Here is a 20,031-nt window from a genome sequence, read left to right as displayed (position 1 = left end):
ACTAAGGCAGGAATAGTAATCTAATTAACAGATTAGTAAATCCGCTCCATTTTTAGACAAACACTGGATTATTTTAGTCTCTGGTGGTTTTTAAGACAGAAAAGCAGAAAAAAAACCAGTGGTCAATAAAACACATCAGTTTATAACACTGATGATAATAATAATATAATAATATTAAGGATAAAAGCCTGACATATGTCTCTCGTTGTGTTCTAGTTGCAGTTCCGTTGTTGAGACAGCAGATGACGCTGCAGCCATTTAGTTGTTTACAATCGGCAATGGAAGTAACACAGAGAAGAAGAAGTTTCGAGAGCTGGAGGGGCAAAATGAGCGAACCACAATTTGAGCTTTTACATTTTAATTAGTTGGACTTTATGTTTTCCAGCTTCCTGTTGAACTCAACCAACAGAAATAAAACTATTCTTCTTTCCGCCGTGTTCCGTCGTCAGTGCGGAAACAGCGGCGAAGCCTGACTGCGCATCAAACTGTTAGCACAACTTGTCTGCTAGCCGGCGAGCTAACCGACCTGTCAGCCGACCTGTGGCCGGAGAGGAGCCGCAGCATGTCGGTGAACTTCGACGAGAGGAGCGGCGTCGTCCCCTGCAAGACCGACTGGGGCTCCTGGCACCAGACCATGGAGGAGGTGTTCATCGAGGTCCATGTGCCGCAGGGGACCCGGGCCAAAGAGGTCCAGTGCCGCCTGGGGTCCAGAGACATCGAGCTGCAAGTGAAAGGACAGGAAATATTCAAGGTAGTAAAACGATGTGTCATCTAAACTGAGCAGGTGTTGTTTACAGTTTCTGCCTTCAGGGTTTTAGTAAAAAACTGTGATTTAAATGAGGAAGAAGCCCTGCTCTCAACATGTCAGCTAACTGTCGGTGTTTTAGAATTATACCCTGAGAGTGGACATCCTTGTTTTGTTGTTGTTTTGAGCAGCATCAGATCTTATGTGATGGTAAATCAGGAAAAGTAAGAGTGAGAGTACTAATATTAATACTATTGAAGTTAGTTAGTTCCAGGATATAGTCCTGTACATGACTCACTGTAAAAGCTTCTTGCATCATCACTCTATTGCTGGTAATGTTGTCTGGTCCAACTGAGCATGGAGTCAAATCGGGGCCAATTGTTTGGTTATTTGGAATTAATTAAATATAATTCAAAGACATGTTTTGGAAACTGCAAGTTTAGATTTGAATCTTTGACAAATACAACAATGTTTTCAATAAACTCCTTTTTAATTCAACCCCAAGCCAGACCCTGGCCAAAAGTTTGAAACTGACAAAATATGATCTGAACGTGAAAAAAAATATTGACTAATGAAATGAACATTTTATACAAAAGAATTCCTGAATTTAATCGAACAAAATATAGGCCCCGGCTTGGAATCATACCAGTTCATTCCCTGAATTGATGAATTGAAATCTGAATGTGAAAAATGATCTGTTGGGCAGACTTAAAATCAGTTTATTCTCCATTCTTTGCAAAAACCAAGCAGTTACAAGTCTTTTTTTCATATTCCACATGGAATAGAATAGTATCATGCAAAGAAAGAGTAAAGGAAGTAATGATCAAAGTTGGACTGAAGTTAAGCCCAACTTAAGTTAAGCCCAACTCATAGTGATCCCTATCATATTGGTTCCTACTGTAAAGTGAAATCACTTTACAATTAAAACAAATAAACTTTAAATTACTTTGTATCCAGCTTGACTGAGAGCACATACATTAACCTCACAATCTCTTTTTCCTGCTCTCCCAGGGAAAGTTGTTTGACATAACCGTGTCTGATGAGGCAACATGGACACTCGGTGAGTTGCATACCTTTAAGAACTGTACCACGACATCATTTGAGAAAAGCTACATGTTTATCTCTTTTCATGTTTTATCTGTTTTCCATCTTCAGAGGACAGGTGTCTCATCCGCATCATTCTGATGAAGACCAACAGAGAGGCGGGGAACTGCTGGTCCTCTCTGCTGGAGGGGGAGTACTGTGCTAACGCCTGGGTCCAGGACCAGATGCAGAGGAAGCTCACACTGGAGAGGTTCCAGCGGGAGGTTAGTTTGATGTCGTGCTATTTGAAGGATCGTGGTGTTTGGGGCAAAGTCTGTTTTCTCAGTTATCAACTGCACAGCCGTCTTACATATGCCATATTGCCACTGCTTCGTTAGTCTGGTTAGAACTACTTTGTTGTAAGCTACCCAATATTTAAGTTTAAAAAAATTGTTTTTCAAACAAATTTACAAAGGTTTAAATAGGATATAAGTAATCAAAAGATATATATTTAAGGTTGCCAGGATGTGAATTATCACTTTGGGTTTTAATAATTAAATCTGCAGTTGTGTTAATAAGATGCTATTAATGGATTTAAATCCAGATTGTCTGAAGTTCTCTTTTAGACATAAGTGGTCAAATGATTCAAACAGTTTTCACAATCTGGTAACACACAAGTAGCTCTTATTCTTGTCTGACAACTCATTTTGAGTTCTGGTAAATGGTGTATTAATGCTTTCTAAAGTCGTTTACCGTATATATGTAATGAGACAGGAGGGGTAACACATTTAACAGTTCCTAAAACAAAAATTTCACTGATGTGATTTGTGTATCCAGAGGAACAAAGTAATGGTGTTTTTTATCCATTTGTACTTATCAAACATATTTTGTAGTAGGTTTAAGAAAAATGGGCCATGAATTCTCAGATTCAATTGCATATTCAGCTTAAATTTGTCAAATGAATGAAGAATGTATGCTGGTACTGAATGGAAACAGGCTTCCTGGTAATTTAATATTTATCCTCCGTTTTGCCAGAATCCTGGATTCGACTTCAGCGGTGCAGAGATCTCTGGGAATTTTGCTGGCGGTGGTCCCGACTTTTCCAGTTTACAGAAGTGACCCTCACTATGATGTCAAAAACATTTCACACTTAATGGACACTACAGGACATCTATGACAGTGGAACCTTGGATCCATCAGAATGTCTGCTACATGAAGCCGGAAGTTTTGCTTTCAGAAAAACTTGAGCTAACAAGACAGAATTGTTACAAAAATAAGGTCTTCCTTAGTTTCTTCTGCCTCTTTCGCAACAAAGAACAGATTTTATTTGGCCAAATTTGCCAAGTTGCAAGGTGTATGGGGCAAAACAGCTGATTGAAATGTTTGATCTGTTTGTAAAAAGCCTTTGAGAATGATAAACTTTCAATGAAGAAACAAACAAGCAATAGCTTTTCAATAAAGTTTTATTGAAAGGTACAAGCGCATTGGTTAACTAGATGCTGGATTCAATAAGCAATTTTGAATTTGAGAACACATTTTTCTCACTAAAAGAAACTTACACTAAACAGGGAAACTTGCAAAGAAAAGTCAATACGCATTCCAATCCACATTTCCACTGCAACAACTAATTTTTTTAGTGTTCTCTGTATAATTGACAAATGAAATCATCAATACACTTGTGTCTGTGTCCACAAATTAAGAATCGGTGAAAACAACTAATCTGCAACCTCTGCTGACATTACGGCTCAAATAGTACTTTTAGCCGATTGTGACAGTTTTGTCACTAGCCTCTATTCACTGGAGAAAACCAGAGTTCCCTTCGCTGTGAACATAAAAAACAAAAAATCACCTTGGGTAGGAGTGTGCATTCAGGACAGTTTAGCAACCTAGGGTGGGAGTTAAGGATTTTGGGTCAGATTTCTTGGTTCCATTTTTGCTTTTTCGCAAAATCCTTCTCCCTCCTCTTCCACATGGTGGACTGAGGACCTAGGTGGTTCTATACTTAATTGCTTAAAACCAGCAACCCGTTCCAGGAAAGGCCAAACTTCTGGGTACGGATTAAAACAAGAACATACTGTACAGGTGTGCAAGAAAACTCAAATCAGGGAAGTAAAACTTCAGACTAATGTCCTGCATTAGGAAAACCTTTAACAGGGCATTACTCTACGTTCTACGGGAAGATGAATGTTGTGCATTTCATTTCTGCAGATTACAAACTTGAGGAAAACTTTTCCTTAAAGAAATCCATCACCAGCGATGAAGATCTGTAAGGAAAATAATAGATAGTACATGGGTGACCTTACAACACGACACCACAAAGTTTCATTCAATCTGAGCAAGACAATTTGTTGTATATTTTCTCCCCATGTAAGGTCACCCATCTGTACCCCCAGGTTTTAATAAGCTGATTCGGGTATTGTGGGAAGATGAGCTATCTTGTAGTAGCTATGCTTCAGCTGACGGGCAGTTCTACCCGAGATGGTCCAGCGAAGTCTCTGGGTGTTCGGTTTCGAGCACTTGGTGGTGGCGTATTCAGCCAGACATTTCCCAACAAACTCCCGCACACAAACCAGGTCCCCATCTCTGATCTGCACACAAGAAATACAGACAAAAAATCTCAGTTGTGGCAGCATATCTGAGCTGTATCGCTACTACTTATAAGTTGTTCTGTGCAGCACACAGGCATGATTATGAAAATAGTTGGTGCTTACCTTCAGCTGCTGCTGCAGAGCTTTCAGGGCCTCTGATATTTTGTCAGTGTGCTCAGGGTCGTGTTCTTCCTGGGCCTCATAACACAGCACAGCCATGGCAAGCAGAGATGGCTGCAGATAAAGAGGGAAGACATTCTTAAAAACCTAAAACTGTCACAGAGGAACAGGTTTGTCTGAGAAAACCAGCCCAGAAAACATAACAGTTCGAGATGACCTACTTTCTACTTGAGCTGTTTTGTTTATAGTGTCAAATTGTAAGCAAAGTGAAGCTGCTGGATAGAACTAATTTCTTGAACATAAATAAAATATTAGACTGCAAACAGGCCATCTTAAAATGATGAGACCGGTTATTTTAGCCTACCTTTATTTTAGAGAAGACGAATGAGCAATGACAAGCTTTCAGCTGAGCTTCCAGTCTCTCAAGACTCAGGATCTGCTTGCTGGAAAAGGGAAAATTCTGTTAGTGTCAAGACTCCAACTTATATCTAAAATTATATGAGGCAGAGGCCTCTAGATTAGATATCTGTCTGCTTCAGTGAAATCAAAAACGACAATAAGACTTGATGTCTTTTAAATTAAGTACAAGTCTGAATAATCTTCATGATTTAAAGTAGGACTGTGCATGTTAGCCTTGGAATATTTCTGGCTAGTGTTCACTTCAAAGCCAAATATGAGAAGACACATTTTAGTAGTGTAAACATAATCCGGTTGAGTCACGGTTCAGCCCTGCAGGTTGATGTGACCATCCGTCCTTACCTCTCAGCGTCGAGCTGCTCCTGGATGTGGCTGTGAAAGAGGCGGAGGAAGCGGAGCGCTGTGGGGGCCTTCACCTTCCAGTAGAGCTTCTCCATGATGATCTTCTCCATCCTAATCATGTCAGGCACTGTGAAGCGATTCTGACTGATGCGGATCAGTTCATTGGCCAGAGGCACGTTCTTTTCCTCTTCAGAGGACTTCACAGCAATATAGAAGCAGCACAGGCCCACACAGGACAGGTGTTTTGGCTGAATCTGTAGAGCACAGACGACAAAATAAGATTAGAGAGTTTTTTAAAACAATTATAGTCTAAGCAACAAGATAAAAATTATCTTTGCTGTGTACAAACCTTCATTACTGATAGGAATCGATCCAGTATGCTGATGGCCAGTGAGAAGCTGTCTGAGCTGAAGCCAAAGAACCTGGTCAGAGAGAGCAGGTCCTTCACCTCCAGCTCCCGGAGTCTGGCGGTCATCCTGAGGCCGTTGTCCTGGGCGCATTCGATGAACCTCAAGCCGCTCAGCTTAGGTTGGTATCGGCCCTCTTGATCGGTTAGAGCCTTCAGCTGAACGTCAAAGGGTGGTGTTCCAGGTCCTGTTACTGTGTCAATCATCTGTGCAGAAAAGAAAGAAGAGCTGAATAATACTGACTAAATCAAACTATCACTAGCATGTCTCTATTATACGCATGGATAAGGGAAGAACCCATATAGATTATTATTATTCTTTTTTTTTTTTTTTAAATCAGCCATGTTTAGGGGACTGATTTATGACAATTCAATTTAAATGTGGTTTCATAAGGGGACTGTTGAGCCTTGGCAGAGGTATGTACTCTTCTGGTAATTTCTACTATATTTATCAGGATTCTAAGGACTAGTAAAGTGACCATGCTGATTCTGTGACTACAAGAATGTATGTAATATTTAACAATTATACATATGAATATAGCTACATATACTTAAGATTAAACTTAAAGTTGATTATTCGCTTAACAACCTTATGGGGAGTTTAATAAGACACTGTATTGGGTAATATGGTCTATAGAGGGGGAAAAAGAAAGTTACAAAATTCCTGTACCACAGTGAATTAAATAACTGTGATCCAAGAGCAGACGTGTTCTTTCAAGATCACTAAATCCAAGTTAATATCAATGTATCAATCAGTCTTCTACCAATATCATTGATAGCTCATACCAATGAGGGGAAATATAATGATTAAATACAGTGATGTTAGAAATGGTTTAAAATCAGTGTAGGTTGTACTCAATGTAAATGTAATATGAATAGATCCTATTGCGCAGGAGTGGCTGAGACTTGCACTGCTTTCAAATATGTATGTTATCCTGATCAAGGCTTTTCACAGCAGCTGCCACTGAACTAGATGAAACAGGCTGTGGAAACACAAACACACACACACAAACACACAACAGAGCCAACAAAGATACTCACTATCTGTTATAATGTGTTAATATATTCAGGTTAGGGTATAAAGCCAAATGAGCTTGTTTGAGCCGCTTTTTGACACCGGGTCTCCGCATGAGCTTCAGGTCGTGAGTGGAACAGGGAAAGCGGAGTCATGTCTGGACATGTCCCTGCCGCACACACCAATGGAGAGCTAGCGCTTGATAACAGACCCCAGGGAGTTTACACCGGCTACACTATGTAACTCCGACAGGAACTCGAACCCACGACACTGTAGCGACGGTGTCCGTTTACCGCTACACTCAAGGCCGGCGGAGGAAAAAGGTCAAACTAATTTTAACGTAAAGGACGTCGCTGACTAGCTACAGCTGCTAGCGCTGGCTATCAGCTTCCACTGTTCAGAGAGTAAAGCTAGTTTGCTACATGCTACGGACACACAAACACAAACACACAACACCGGGACATTAGGTCACAGGGTCCCAGGTAAACATGTTGTTGGTGAACGGTAGAGAGACGAAAGATTAGATAACCTACCTTGTCTCGAGTTACGCTGTCTTGAATATTATGGAAAATCAACGGTGGGGGGGAAAGTCTCCACGCGTTTCAAGCAAGCGAGTAAAAATAAGTTTAAAACACACAAAAAGTAGGTATGAACTTTGATTAAAGAAAGTTTTAAGCGGCGATTGTTTCTGCCTCTGCACACCCCCCTACCCTTGGCGTGAGGCGATGGGGAAAAGGGCAGATCACGTAGTAACGTTGCCCTAAAACCAGGCCCATGTCCGGACATGGTGAGCTGTCATTGGTCACACCACCAATGACGCTCATGCTGCTGAATGACAATTGGCTTAAGTGACAGACATTCTCGATTAAACCCCGCCCTTCGCAAACAGGAGGACCAATCACTGCTAGGGAGGCGGGACTATGTTTGTTTTTTTGATTAATCATGAAATAAAATGATGATAAATTAATGAAGCGAGGTTACTTGTCCTTCCATGAAGTGACAATATAGATATGATTTAAACACTATTGAGCTTCTGACTCTAGCAAGCGATAAAACAAAGACTATGGGAAGATGCACATACAACAAATCAGAAAAAACAGCAAATGTGTTATTTCTAAGTAAAACTTTAGGATTTCTTCAAAATTAAATTCACTGACTGTATGTTTTGAGCAAGCATTAACACGCAAAGCTGCCTCTTCTTTTTAAAGGGACATCCACTGGCAGGTTTCTGGAACAATCTGGAAAGTGCTGAGACCACGGGTTACAACAACATGTTTTCTTCTCTGTCTGTGAGAGCGGTTGTAGAGACAACAACAACACATTTTCAATAAAGTAACTCTTTATTAACCAAGGATATACAAATCTTGTCGTGGGCCCACTCACACCCACCGTACAGATTTACTGACACAGGTTTAACCCTGAATTTCTCTACATCTAGGCTTATTTAATGTAACAGCATTACATACAAGTCTGAAACTAAGAAATACTCCCAGCTACATCTTTCAGACACAAAATGAGGGGTTGACATGTAAACATGATAATGTACCTTTTATAATGAGTAAATATATTTGTACTATGATTGATTTAAAGTGCATGTAAATCATAATATAATGCTCAATCAGTACAACCTTTAACAGCAATTCTACGTCACTTTATAGTATACTTTATACTTCACAGTGTAAACTGTCATCAGTCAAAAACTACAAGCAAAACATGGCAGATTAGAGAAGGTAGCACATTTAGTACAAAAACGAACATTTTGGCTATGACACGTTTTAATCATCGTGGGAATGAAGGTTAAGAGCCATGCGGAGAGACCATGCTACAGAGCACTGCTTAAAGGTTTCAAGGAGAGTTAAGTAGACAGGGAAGACTGCAGACTGACTCACCTCCAGGGATGTTAAGTGCATTTCTATAAAACTTGTTATTTCACATTGTGAAAATAATACACTTCATTGTTATTAGTCTGTGATCGTTTTGCTGTGGTAGAAAATCTTCTAATTCAAATTCCTTCCTGAGGTTAAGGAGCAGGCAGATGGAAGACTAAAGAAGCTATGGAAAGGAAAGAAAAAACATTGTAATGAACAAGCAAGTCTATAGATTAATTAACAGCACAATTTCTTTACAACTGAGATTTAGTGCAAATGATAAAGTTAAATCAGCATTTTGTTATTTATCCTGTTAATACCACCGACTGAGGTCAAAAGCAAAACTGAAGCTAGAATTAAACGACTCAGACAGAAACACTGTTAATAAACCATAAGGATCAGAAACCATGTTTGGGAAATGACAGCAGGTACAATATGAATCATACAAATGACTGATATGATGGGAAGTGAGGACTGAAAGAACTAAAGGGGTTTGGGTTCTGTTGACAAAGAGATAAACTGATCCTCTATTTGTGTTTTCAATCATAATTTTTTATTGTAATGAAGGCAAAATATTTGCTTGTTTCCAGACTCACTGTACAAACTTTTTATTATTTTCTCAGTTGTATAACAATGCAATGAGTGGTGGTTAGATGATTCAATTATCTTACCTTATCATCTTACTACAGAGTTATCTGACCTCAAATAATCTAAATACCAACAATTAAAAACATCAACCATCAGTATTTTTATATCCACTATTAAACATTATGTATTACAAAAAGAGATTCTGACTCAGTCTCCTGAATCTATGAGGTGCTTTCAGTGTCTCTGAGAAATACAGACTTCAGAACATGGACACATTCATGGACAGAAAATGAAAAAACACACGCTTCATCTTATGAAAACAGTCCACAGATGTGTTATCATGTGTCCTGCAGAGTCAGCACCAGGAACAAATTAAACACACTGAGCAAAGCTACCTTTTTGATCCAAAAGTACACAGTGGCTTAGAGCCACCCCATTATTCAGGCTGACATACGTGCACCGTCACTGTGTTATTGAGTCCACACATACAGTGTCAGTAAGTTATAACAGCCTGTTTTTCCCATGCTGACGGTGGACACATTCCTGGATGTTTGATCCATAATTCAACTGAAAGGGGAACAGAAATAAGACAACATATGGAATAAAGAAAAAAAATGCAGGATTTGAAGTATGGTAGAAATCAATAGAAAAAATGAAAGACAGGAATGTAACAGTGTATCTTTTTTAAGCATCCATTTTCTGTCAAAAATGTCATCTGGAGACATTGAGAGGTCCAGCTAGATATTTCTGTTGTCTTAGATGTGAGGAGCAACTCCAACATTCATGGGGATTTTAGCTTCCTGTTTAAGTTGTATGTTGGAAAACGCAACACATCTTTGTTTTATTAAAACAAACACATTTAATCCAGTTTATAATCATTAAGCCGGGACAAAAGATATGAAGATGTGAAAGACGTTTAGTAGTTGAAAGTTCCCCAGTACTTTCAACTACTAAACATAACTCTTTTCAGCTCCATATTAAAAACATGTTAGAGAGAATTTCAGTGTATTCTTCTAACACTGATAATTGTTTAGAAGACCTTATATCTAAATATCCATGGACATTCAGAACGAAATAAGGCAGCAGTGGGTTTAAAAGTTTTTGACACTTGCATTATCCAATACATATCTATTCTCTACAGTAACAATTAACTTCTGGGTCTAGAACTAGCTTGTATATTACAGCCAAAGAATCACTGGCTGCATAATTTGAGAAGTAGATATAGATACAGAGTTGAAATAACATCTTGAGCTCAGTGTGCCATTACACAGGCTACAGTCATATTTTCACTTCCTGTGTAAAGGCTCTTGAAGCCAGTGGAAACTTAACCAGGCTTCTGTATTTGTGTATATCTGGGTCTATGTAACTAAATTTATCCTGATATTTAAAGTCTCCACCTGCAGAAATGACTATGATTCTATGACTATGATGTTAAAAATAAACAGAAGTGCCCCTGCCTGAGATACAGTCTGCCAGGTCAACCTGCAGAGACGCAAGCATCAGGCGGCGTAGAGCAAGCTGTGAGCCTTCTTACTGTGTCTGGGCACACTATGTCAGTCTGAATCTGTTCCTGTATACGTTTCTGAGCCAACATGGCTCCTGGGAAGATAACAATATCTCATTGATCACAATGTACACCTCCCTCCTCTGTCCAGACTGACTTAAAGAATACATGAATATGATGTTTGTGTGACAAATAACAGGCTATCCTTGACCTGCTTGAGAGATCATTGTGATTAACTATTTTTGATGTATTATTTGCTTTTAAATCCATAAAGAAACCAGGTGAGCAGCAATGCAAATCAAACACATACAGTAAAGCAGACTTACTTCTTCTTGTCCTTGTCCTTCTTGAACGGCTGCTGTGAGCAGCCCTGCAGGGCCTGTCCCATCAGCGTCTCAGCTGCCACCTTTCTTCTGTTGAAGGCGTTCATCTCTTCCTCCAGTTCCCGTCTTTTCTCTTCCAGATTCTTCTTTTCATCCTGGTGCATCCGCTTGAGCTGCTCGAACCTCTCATGAAGCTAGAGATGATGACGATAATGATGGGACAGTGCACAATGTGAGGCAAACCAGTGGTGGTATGTGTTCATCAATGTTATTTCATGATGTCAGTCCTCACCTCTTTTTCTTTTTCTTTCAGCTCTGCTTCTGTCTCCTTCACTTTGCTGACAAACATCTGCCTCATTTCTTCCTCTTTGCGCTGCAGCTCCACAATGAACTCCTTCCGCTTGGCTTCGTATGTCTCCTGAAGGCTGATGATCGAAAGGGTGGAAACGTTCAATTCTATCTGAAGCCATTTATGAACAGGATTAGTAAGTAGTAGTAGACTAGACGGTTGTAACACCAGGAGAGCTGCTAGTGCATGATTTTTGTTGATAAAGAAAAAAAAAAGATATAAATCTTAAGTTTGTGTTTCAATACTTTTTGAACATTTCCCATGATAATACTGATCATTTGAGTCAATTGTGATAGAGAATTCCCCCACCATTTCATCTCTATTTCCAACATAAAATAAAGGTAAATTTGTTGTCTTAATTTCTCTGTGGACACAGACCACAGATATGGTCAATCAGGACCTGAATGTCATACAGAAACCGAAGTTAATTCATTTATATTTCACCAAGTTACATAAACATGGATTTTAATGCGCTGTTAAAAAATATTCATATATCAGCGGCTGTGGCCTTTCCACCGAGGTAAATCGCCCAAATGCATTTCAACAGCATTATGCCTAAATTCACCTGAAGGACTGGCTGTCAGGGCCTGTGTCCTTGAAGCCCATCTCTTCCAGCTTGCAGCGACGGTAGAGTTCATAGTGCCGAGCGTGCGTTTGATCACGGAGATCCTCCATGTTCACACGCAGCAGCATCTCCCTCAGCTTCACAAAGTCACAGTGGTTTTCATTCTCCACTGGAAAAGAAAAGAAAAGGCTTGGTTATTTAACCTTTTTGCTTTTACTGAAGATCTTAATTGTCAACTCTGAGTCTACTGCGCTTGTAACAAAGAGAATCAGGATAATTATATATAATGATATAATTATATTAAATCTTATCTGGAAAACTAATAATAGTTCAGCAGCAGGCGTCGGACTAATTAGCTCTACTGTCTGAGAGAATTTAATGATGCTTGTCAAATCAAATCAGTGGACTCACCCTGTACTATTCCCCAGGGGTACAGTCTCGCTTTCACCATCTTATTTCCTACTTTAACGTCTTCTACACTTCCAACCATAGCAAAGGGAAGATGTGTCTGAAACATAAAGCAATAATACAGTGTGGTTAAGATTATAGATCTTCTTTTATATGCAAGATAAACAAATTATATTACAACATGTATGGATTCAAAGTATGGCTTTTATTGTGCTACGAAATCTCCAACTCTGCTGCAACAATCATTAAATGATATTGACAATATAACCCGGACCAAGGAGTTATGTTTTTGTCTGTTTGTTAGTTTGCAGGGTTATCAAAAACTACTTAATGAGTTCCATAACATTTTGTGGAGGGGTCAGCTGAGTAGAATTACTAGCACCATATTATCATATTTCTCTATGTAGAATGCTGGAAAAACCCTGATCCAGATATGTGGGCAGGGATTCAGAAGCAGAGTGATTCCTCTGCCAAGGCCCAACAGTCCAGTTGTGAAATCTCATTTAAATTCACCAGATCCAGATTTTTATTTTGATCTGCACCACATTGAAGACACTCTCAGATTTGTTTTACCTAGATCCAATAATAATTCTCTGAGCAATCCGCCCGGCACGGATCTGCACCAAAACTTAATAGGTTCTTTCCTGACCCATACCGCACCTTTTCTCCCACCTTTAAGTTGTAATCCGTGCAGTAGTTTTTGCTTAATCCTTCTAAATAACAAACAAACGCAGATGAAAACATAACCTCTATGGCGGAGGTAAAGATAGGTAGAGGCTTAAGGAGATTACAGTGGTGGGGGAAAGTGAGAATAAACATTAACTTGTAATCTGTCTCCTTATGTGACCGACAACCAAAAACAGAATATTCCTACTGTTATAACAACAATCATGTACAACATATATATAACATATACTATGTTTTGCACTGTGTATATGGTTTTATTTTCTAGGACTTACATTCATGGAGGAGTTGATCTCTGCGACGGCCTCATCCTCTGTGGGGAACTGATAAATCTGAACTCCGTTGCTGACCAGCTCGCTCATTATCTTGATTTTTAATTTATCCAGTTCACTCCTGGAAACTGTGTCTGCCTTTGCAATGACAGGGATGATGTTCACCTGCATGAAGAAAACATAATATTATACTAACAGACTAGAACATGAGTCAAATGAGCTCTTGAAACACACAGGACTCGGTGCGTGGTTACCTTGCTGTCCAGTTTCTTCATTGTGACGAGGTCCAGAGACTTCAGGGAGTGGCCGTTGGGAGCGATGAAATACAGGCAGATGTGGATTCTTGTGTCGTGGTAGTTGCAGAGGGAACGCTTTATCTTCAGCTCTTCCTCAAGATACCTTTCAAACTGGGTGTCAATGTACTCAAGAATCGGTTTAAAGCTGCAAAAAAATAAAATAATTAAGCATTGTTATTTTATCCTAACGTTTATGAACATTAAACTTTGAATTGGGTTTTGTTGACAAAAAGACATGTAGTATCCTGGTTACAAATTCACACACTACAATCTCACAGCCAAGCATCCTACAGCCTTTTATGCTGCTGTTGAAGCACTCAAATGTCTATTGAGATTGGATTCGTTCCACCAGTCATTCCCTTATTCCTTTTCTTCGCCTCCAAATTCACATGCCAGCAGCCGGGCCAATCTATCTCTCAATGCCATATTGTGTAAGTGTGTTGGCTGAACTTCCGTAGCAAGAGGGAGAAATGATTAATAGCTGAAGCTGAGAAGAAATCCTCAGAATTATCAGAACAGACACTCTAACAAATTGATAAACAAACATCTAGATGAATAAGTACCTTTCCCCTTTGTTGATCTGGTCTCCAAACCCGACCGTGTGCACGATGGTCAGCTTGAGGTTGACATTGCTCTCCTGCAGATCGTACGTCTGTGGGCGTAGATGCACATCGCTCTCATAGTGGCTGGCTTCCTCGTTTTCAAATGTCGTATTGAAAAGAGTGTTCATCAGCGTTGACTTGCCTATCCCTGTCTCGCCTAGGGAGAAGATAATAATGACACGCCAAGATACAGAGAAGAACGTGCAATGCGTTTGTGCAGCAGTCACAATGAATGCATGTCATGTCCAGAGCAACAACTTTGGATCACGAAAGTCCTCCCGACTCTTCAACGTACCTACACAGAGGATGTTGAAGCTAAACCCCTGAGCGACTGATCTGCTGACCAGCTGATCTGGAAGACGGTCAAAGCCCACATGGCCTCTCAGCTCCAGATTTCGCTTTTCTTCATTCTGAGGTATTTGGAAACAGGCAGGACAGAGAATACTTCATTCAATATTTCATTATTTAAGCCTCAAACCAGAAGTATCTCGGGAAACAATGACAAAGCAAAGCAATAAAATGGTTAGGTTTATAAAATCCTTCAATTGGATCTTGTACACTCATTATACTATCAGGCCTAAAAGCATCCTTTTCAAATGAAGTCACATCTTCGTGTTTACACACTGAGATGTCCGTCCTATTAAACATTTCTGTCCGAATATCACAAACCAAATTTGTCTTGTAAGGATTCTTAAAATGCGTAAGAAATAAAATCCTAATGATCATCTGGATTATCTATATCTAATAAACTATGTTAACAGGCTTCAGCTTAACAATTTAATGTTTTAGTAACTTTAAAACAGAAATTATAACAGATATATTATTCAAACGTTTAGAGATCAAAACACTTTGCGTATATTGTATTTCTCTAGTGATTTAGCACTACTGTTACTCATGTTCGGTGACGGAGTAGAAATGACGATGATAACTCTCCAGTTTCATTAAAGTACCCATCCACTTGCAACTCACTTTGGTGTTTGCCTTTTATCGTGCAAAGTTTCCTACTAAAAGCCTGTTTTCACAATCGCCAACTAAAGATGCAAAGTGTCCCTGTGCAACCTGATACTTGAAATTTAACGTGCGTATTTCCGAGAGGATTTTGTGGCATGAAAACTTGACCTTTCAAGTGTGCATACATAGAAATATTACTTTTTAAAAACCCTATATTATAGAATATATCAATACAGTGAAGTCGTGCATGGAATCGATGTGACAAATGTCTGGAGGGGAACTTAAATATAATGCTGACACTAAAGAATTTTATCTATATTTAACGCTTATTAGATCTAATGTGTTTTGCCCTGGTTGTACAAGCCTGGGGGGGGTGGGGGTTCATCCCTCACATACCAAAAACACTCTGGGATGCTGGCATCTTGCAAAAGGCTCAACATGAGGACTAGGATGCGTTCAGCACAACACACACACACACACACACACACACACACACACACACACACACACACACACACACACACACACACACACACACACACACACACACACACACACACACACACACACACACACACACACACACACACACACACACACACACACACACACACACACACAAAGAGCTCTTTATGTGATGTTATTTCTCAGGGTGGGAGGATATCCAAGCTGTTGGCTGGTACCCTCATCACCCCCCTTAACCTACTTCAGCAAACTCTCCCATCGTTTGCAGCTCAACACAAGGCCAACAAACACACGTCAGATATGACAACGCTCCTAATGAACACGTTGGCACGAATTACACGTCTGGCTGATGCGTGGTGAGATAGTCGCTGAGCAATGCACCCAGCTGAGTCTCCAGGAGCTGGAATAGTCCTCACCTGACTGCTACTTATGTTGATCCTCTTAACTCGCTCTCTTGCTGCCTGCTGTCCCTGCTCTCCTACACACGAGTGGCCCTTTGGTTCCGTCCTGTGCAGTGGTCAACACACACACACACACACACACACCTGTCACACACTGAAGTGCTGACGCTCAGGCTTTGTGCTGCCTCACGCAGCAAAAGCAACACTTCCATCAAAATGGTCGCACGACGCATCGCTCCTGCAGAATCCTCCTCAGCCTTCATCACATTCATTAGCCATAACGAGCCTCCTCTTCCTCCTCCTCCTCCTCCTCGCCACCTCCACCGCAGTGATCCCGCTGCATCCTCCGACACATCTCTCCTCATCACCACCTTATAGACTCTATACGTACGCCTGCGTCCTCCGGGCCGGCGGGGTCTGACAGCCACCTCGACACCAACAACACCGGATCGGGAATCATCGCACTTACCGCGAAGGCATCCATCTCACAGGCCGCCATCGTCACAAGTGGCTGTGTGTGCAGAGAGGATTCCTTCAACCAGAGCTGCTCTCCACATCACACGCTCCTCTCAATATGGCCACTCGGAGGCAACACCCCCTCGGTGCTAGGGGGCGATGTTGCATCATTTCCAAACAGACTCCTCACTCTGTGTGTGTGTGTGTGTGTGTGTGTGTGTGTGTGTGTGTGTGTGTGTGTGTGTGTGTGTGTGTGTGTGTGTGTGTGTGTGTGTGTGTGTGTGTGTGTGTGTGTGTGTGTGTGTGTGTGTGTGTGTGTGTGTGTGTGTGTGTGTGTGTGTGTGTGTGTGTGTGTGTGTGTGTGTGTGTGTGTGTGTGTGTGTGTGTGTTTTTCTGAACTCGGTGTAAGATTTGATTAACTCACTTAATATTCAGATGACCTGCTCTGGTAGACACGCCCAAGTGTTGCCATGGAAACGTACGCCTATCAGGGAAACAATACAATAATAATAATATAACACTTGAGTTGCAAAATGCTTAACAAATAAAAGACATACAGATCATATTTAAAAAATCCAAACCCACTCATTGAGTAATTAATAAAAGGAGAATACACTAGCATTTATGCAAGACCACCAGTTACAATAACAACAACTAATAGAATTAGGTAAAACGAAGGAACGCAATATAAAAGTAAGTTTTAAAGAAAGCTACTGTCCTGCTGTATTTCATGGGTGTTCCAGAGCCTCTGAACTTTTATTTCCAAAGCTCTGTCTCCCTTGGTCTTTAGCTGAGAGTCTGGAACAGGCTCCTGCAAGATGATCTCTTATTAGTCCCAATGTGGGGAGATGTACCATGTTACAGCAGTAAAGTTAATAACTATTTCTCTTCAAATACATTTTGTTTGTATAGCGCCAAATCATAATATACATTATCTCAAGGCACTTTACAAAGAAGGTCATGCCCTTAAAAATGATAGAGAAACACAACTATGTAAAAAATATATAAAATGTAAACAGAAGTGGCTGTGTCTTAAGTTACTATTAGAGGGGGTTTCCTTGTATTCAAAGGAAAAGGAATTTGCAAAATAATATAGGTTTTAAAAAAGGAATGAAATATAATCCTCACTTTAGTCATCCTTAAATAGATGATCAAATATTCCCACAGTTGTATTACTTTATTCGATTTAATGAAACGCAAGGGTCTCAAAATAATCTTTTAAGTCGTGCAAAAAGTCTGTGAAATTCGGGGCGATAATTGATTTATAAGCGCTGATGTCAGCAACTCGTGTACCAAACATTTTCGCCGACTTTCCCGAGTTGTTCCGAGAATCTTCCCAGCCGGGAAGTTAATGTTCCGATTATTCTTACGCCCCATGAACGCACAATGGGAGAAGTTTGACAATCCTGCAACAACAGCGACACAGAAAAGTTGCATTTTAAGACTGTTCAAGGTCACTCGAAGGAAGTTTTACGAAGGCTGTCTCCTAGCAACGCGACTCTCATGGCAAAGGAACTTTTGAAGTGTTTGAGGGTCGTAATGAAAACCGGGTGAGAATGTGGAGGCGCCGGAAGCTGCAGCAGGTTGGTGGAGGACAGAGGAGCCGGAGGAGGGGGGGGAGTGGATAGAGAGGAGCTTATCCCTCTGGCTTCATTTGAGCTGTCTGCCGGAGCTTGTCATATTTTTCTTCCCCTGGACAAAATGGCTCTGACCCAGGAGTCCGTCCTGTCCTTTCTGCTGGAGCACGGAGGGAAGGTGCAGAACTCGGAGCTGGTGAACAATTTCAGGAGCCAGATCAACTGCAGCGATCCCGCGGAAAAGCTGCACAATAGAGACCTGTTCAAGAGGCTGGTGAACAGCGTCGCTGTGGTCCGACAGATCGACGAGGTGAAGTTTGTGGTCGTGAAGAAAAGGTACCAGGACTTTGTCAGAGAGCACGATGCATCGCCCGAAGCGCCTCTGGACCTCAGTTTCTCCGGCTGCACATCTCCTCATCGAGCCGAAGCAGCCAGGATGATTTGTACCGACATTGAAAACAACAATATAGACAGCCCACTAAACACGTATTGCAATTATCATTATGGTGACGACGGAAAGCATGTGCCTGCAGGGAGTGTGCGGCAGAGAATTCCGTTATCCAGGAGTCTAAGCAGCCTGGACGCAACCACTGTCAAAGTTTTAAATATCTCCGGAGATCATGAGATTAAAGCAAGAAAATCTGGAGCTGTCTTCGCTGTGATAGCAGTGAAATCCCCTCAGAGAGACCCGGCACCAGCAGTACATGGATCACATTACAAAGTGCATGGACATGAATCTTCAGGCAAAAAAATCACTTCGGTAACAGAGGCTTCTCCACCATCAGTAACTCTACATTCTAACTTTCCAGCATGCAAGAAGGATGCAGTGAGGGGACATCAAGTCCAGAAAACCAGGCAAACAGAGGACATGCAGCCTCCAGGGATTCCCCAGGCAAGGCCCCAAAACAAGACCACAAGACCACCAGAAGATGCTAAGGACACAGAGTCTGTGCCTCTGGAGCCATTAGCTCATGAGTGGTTGGTGAAGTGTGCCGCTGGACTGTGGGGGCAGATCCATGCTCTGCTGCTGAAGGACACACGGTTAGCACAGAAAAAAGACTTCATGTCAGGTTTCACAGCGCTACACTGGGCCGCCAAGGATGGCAACAGCGAGATGATACACAAGCTCATGAAGATCTCCAGAAAGAGAGGCACTTACATCAACGTCAACAGCAAATCACACGGAGGATACACTCCTCTACACATCGCAGCCATGCACGGCCACACTCAGGTGATGGTTGTGCTTGTGCAGAGGTATGGAGCCAGTGTTAGTGAGAGAGATAATGCCGGTAAGAAGGCCTTTACCTACCTGGGTGAAGATGTGTCAGCTGAGGTCAGAGCACTTCTGGGAGGACTGCAGCCGGCTAAGTACAGGGAGAGGACAGAGGAAGACGACTACAGAGAGCACCCCAAAGGCCTCAACACTATAAGTAAACTGTTCCAGCCTCACATAGGGAGGAAACACAAGACTACAGCAAAGTTTGCCCACGATTGGTGACAAAGACATGGATCACATCCATCAGTAAGATGACCAATATCAAGATTGAAAAAGACAATACTACATCAATTTGTATATTCTGTAAATATAAAACAACCTAGAGCATTGTTAAGTATATGGTTTGGATCAGTTTGTTTATTTTCAAATGTGTAGTCTCTCAGTATTCATCACAAGCTCTCCTTTACAGTATATCACTACTATTTGTGAATTGTATTAATACTCTTATTCTTTAAGTGAATTAACAAGGATTTTTCACCAATTTAACTTATTTTAATAGCACAATCTGTGATAGCGACCCTGTACATATGCTCATTACCCAAGGTGTATTAAATCCTTAAATTCTTGATTCATGAACTCAGAGTTTAAGGGAATATTAGAACAGACATCACTTGGGAAACAGTTGCTGTCAGCACAGTGCACAGCAGGTCATACATCTATGATATTCTGATCATCTAAAATTGAAATCAGTTAAAGTTCTTTACAGAAAACTGTCTAGAGATCACACTTGATACTGATGTAGAGAAATAGTGGTAGAATTTAATAAAATACACACAACAAGGCATGTGGG

The 20,031-nt window shown here is 40.9% G+C and overlaps 4 protein-coding genes across 5 annotated transcripts; 2 read left to right on the top strand and 2 right to left on the bottom strand.

Moving 5' to 3' along the window:
• Positions 1 to 294: 294 nt before the first annotated feature.
• nudcd2 (NudC domain containing 2) lies at positions 295 to 3,568 on the top strand. The gene is made up of 4 exons (XM_061079058.1): positions 295 to 751; positions 1,757 to 1,805; positions 1,901 to 2,052; positions 2,804 to 3,568. The coding sequence occupies exons 1-4, from the start codon at positions 563 to 565 to the stop codon at positions 2,885 to 2,887; spliced, it is 474 nt and encodes a 157-aa protein (XP_060935041.1). The 5' UTR covers positions 295 to 562; the 3' UTR covers positions 2,888 to 3,568.
• Positions 3,214 to 7,395, bottom strand: ccng1 (cyclin G1). Its single transcript, XM_061079057.1, has 6 exons — positions 7,190 to 7,395; positions 5,585 to 5,848; positions 5,236 to 5,489; positions 4,841 to 4,919; positions 4,480 to 4,590; positions 3,214 to 4,356 (listed from the first exon to the last, which is right to left on the bottom strand). The coding sequence occupies exons 2-6, from the start codon at positions 5,846 to 5,848 to the stop codon at positions 4,165 to 4,167; spliced, it is 900 nt and encodes a 299-aa protein (XP_060935040.1). The 5' UTR covers positions 7,190 to 7,395; the 3' UTR covers positions 3,214 to 4,164.
• Positions 7,396 to 8,308: 913 nt separating this feature from the next.
• On the bottom strand, positions 8,309 to 16,444 carry LOC133011754 (septin-8-A-like). Of its 2 annotated transcripts, none has more exons than XM_061079632.1 (10): positions 16,402 to 16,444; positions 14,411 to 14,525; positions 14,077 to 14,272; positions 13,472 to 13,658; positions 13,221 to 13,382; positions 12,265 to 12,361; positions 11,854 to 12,022; positions 11,232 to 11,364; positions 10,943 to 11,133; positions 8,309 to 8,708 (listed from the first exon to the last, which is right to left on the bottom strand). In XM_061079632.1, the coding sequence occupies exons 1-10, from the start codon at positions 16,429 to 16,431 to the stop codon at positions 8,654 to 8,656; spliced, it is 1,335 nt and encodes a 444-aa protein (XP_060935615.1). In that variant the 5' UTR covers positions 16,432 to 16,444; the 3' UTR covers positions 8,309 to 8,653. The 2 variants fall into 2 exon arrangements, with proteins under 2 accessions (XP_060935615.1, XP_060935616.1); XM_061079633.1 differs by lacking the exon at positions 8,309 to 8,708 and adding an exon at positions 9,622 to 9,679.
• Positions 16,445 to 18,089: 1,645 nt separating this feature from the next.
• Positions 18,090 to 19,463, top strand: sowahab (sosondowah ankyrin repeat domain family member Ab). Its single transcript, XM_061079092.1, has one exon. It carries the CDS (start codon positions 18,090 to 18,092, stop codon positions 19,461 to 19,463), a length of 1,374 nt encoding a protein of 457 aa, XP_060935075.1.
• The last annotated feature ends 568 nt before the right edge of the window (positions 19,464 to 20,031 follow it).

The sequence above is a fragment of the Limanda limanda genome, chromosome 10 (assembly GCF_963576545.1).
Source record: "Limanda limanda chromosome 10, fLimLim1.1, whole genome shotgun sequence".
In the NCBI taxonomy this organism is placed as follows: domain Eukaryota; kingdom Metazoa; phylum Chordata; class Actinopteri; order Pleuronectiformes; family Pleuronectidae; genus Limanda; species Limanda limanda.
This window is presented reverse-complemented; position numbering and strand designations above follow the sequence as displayed.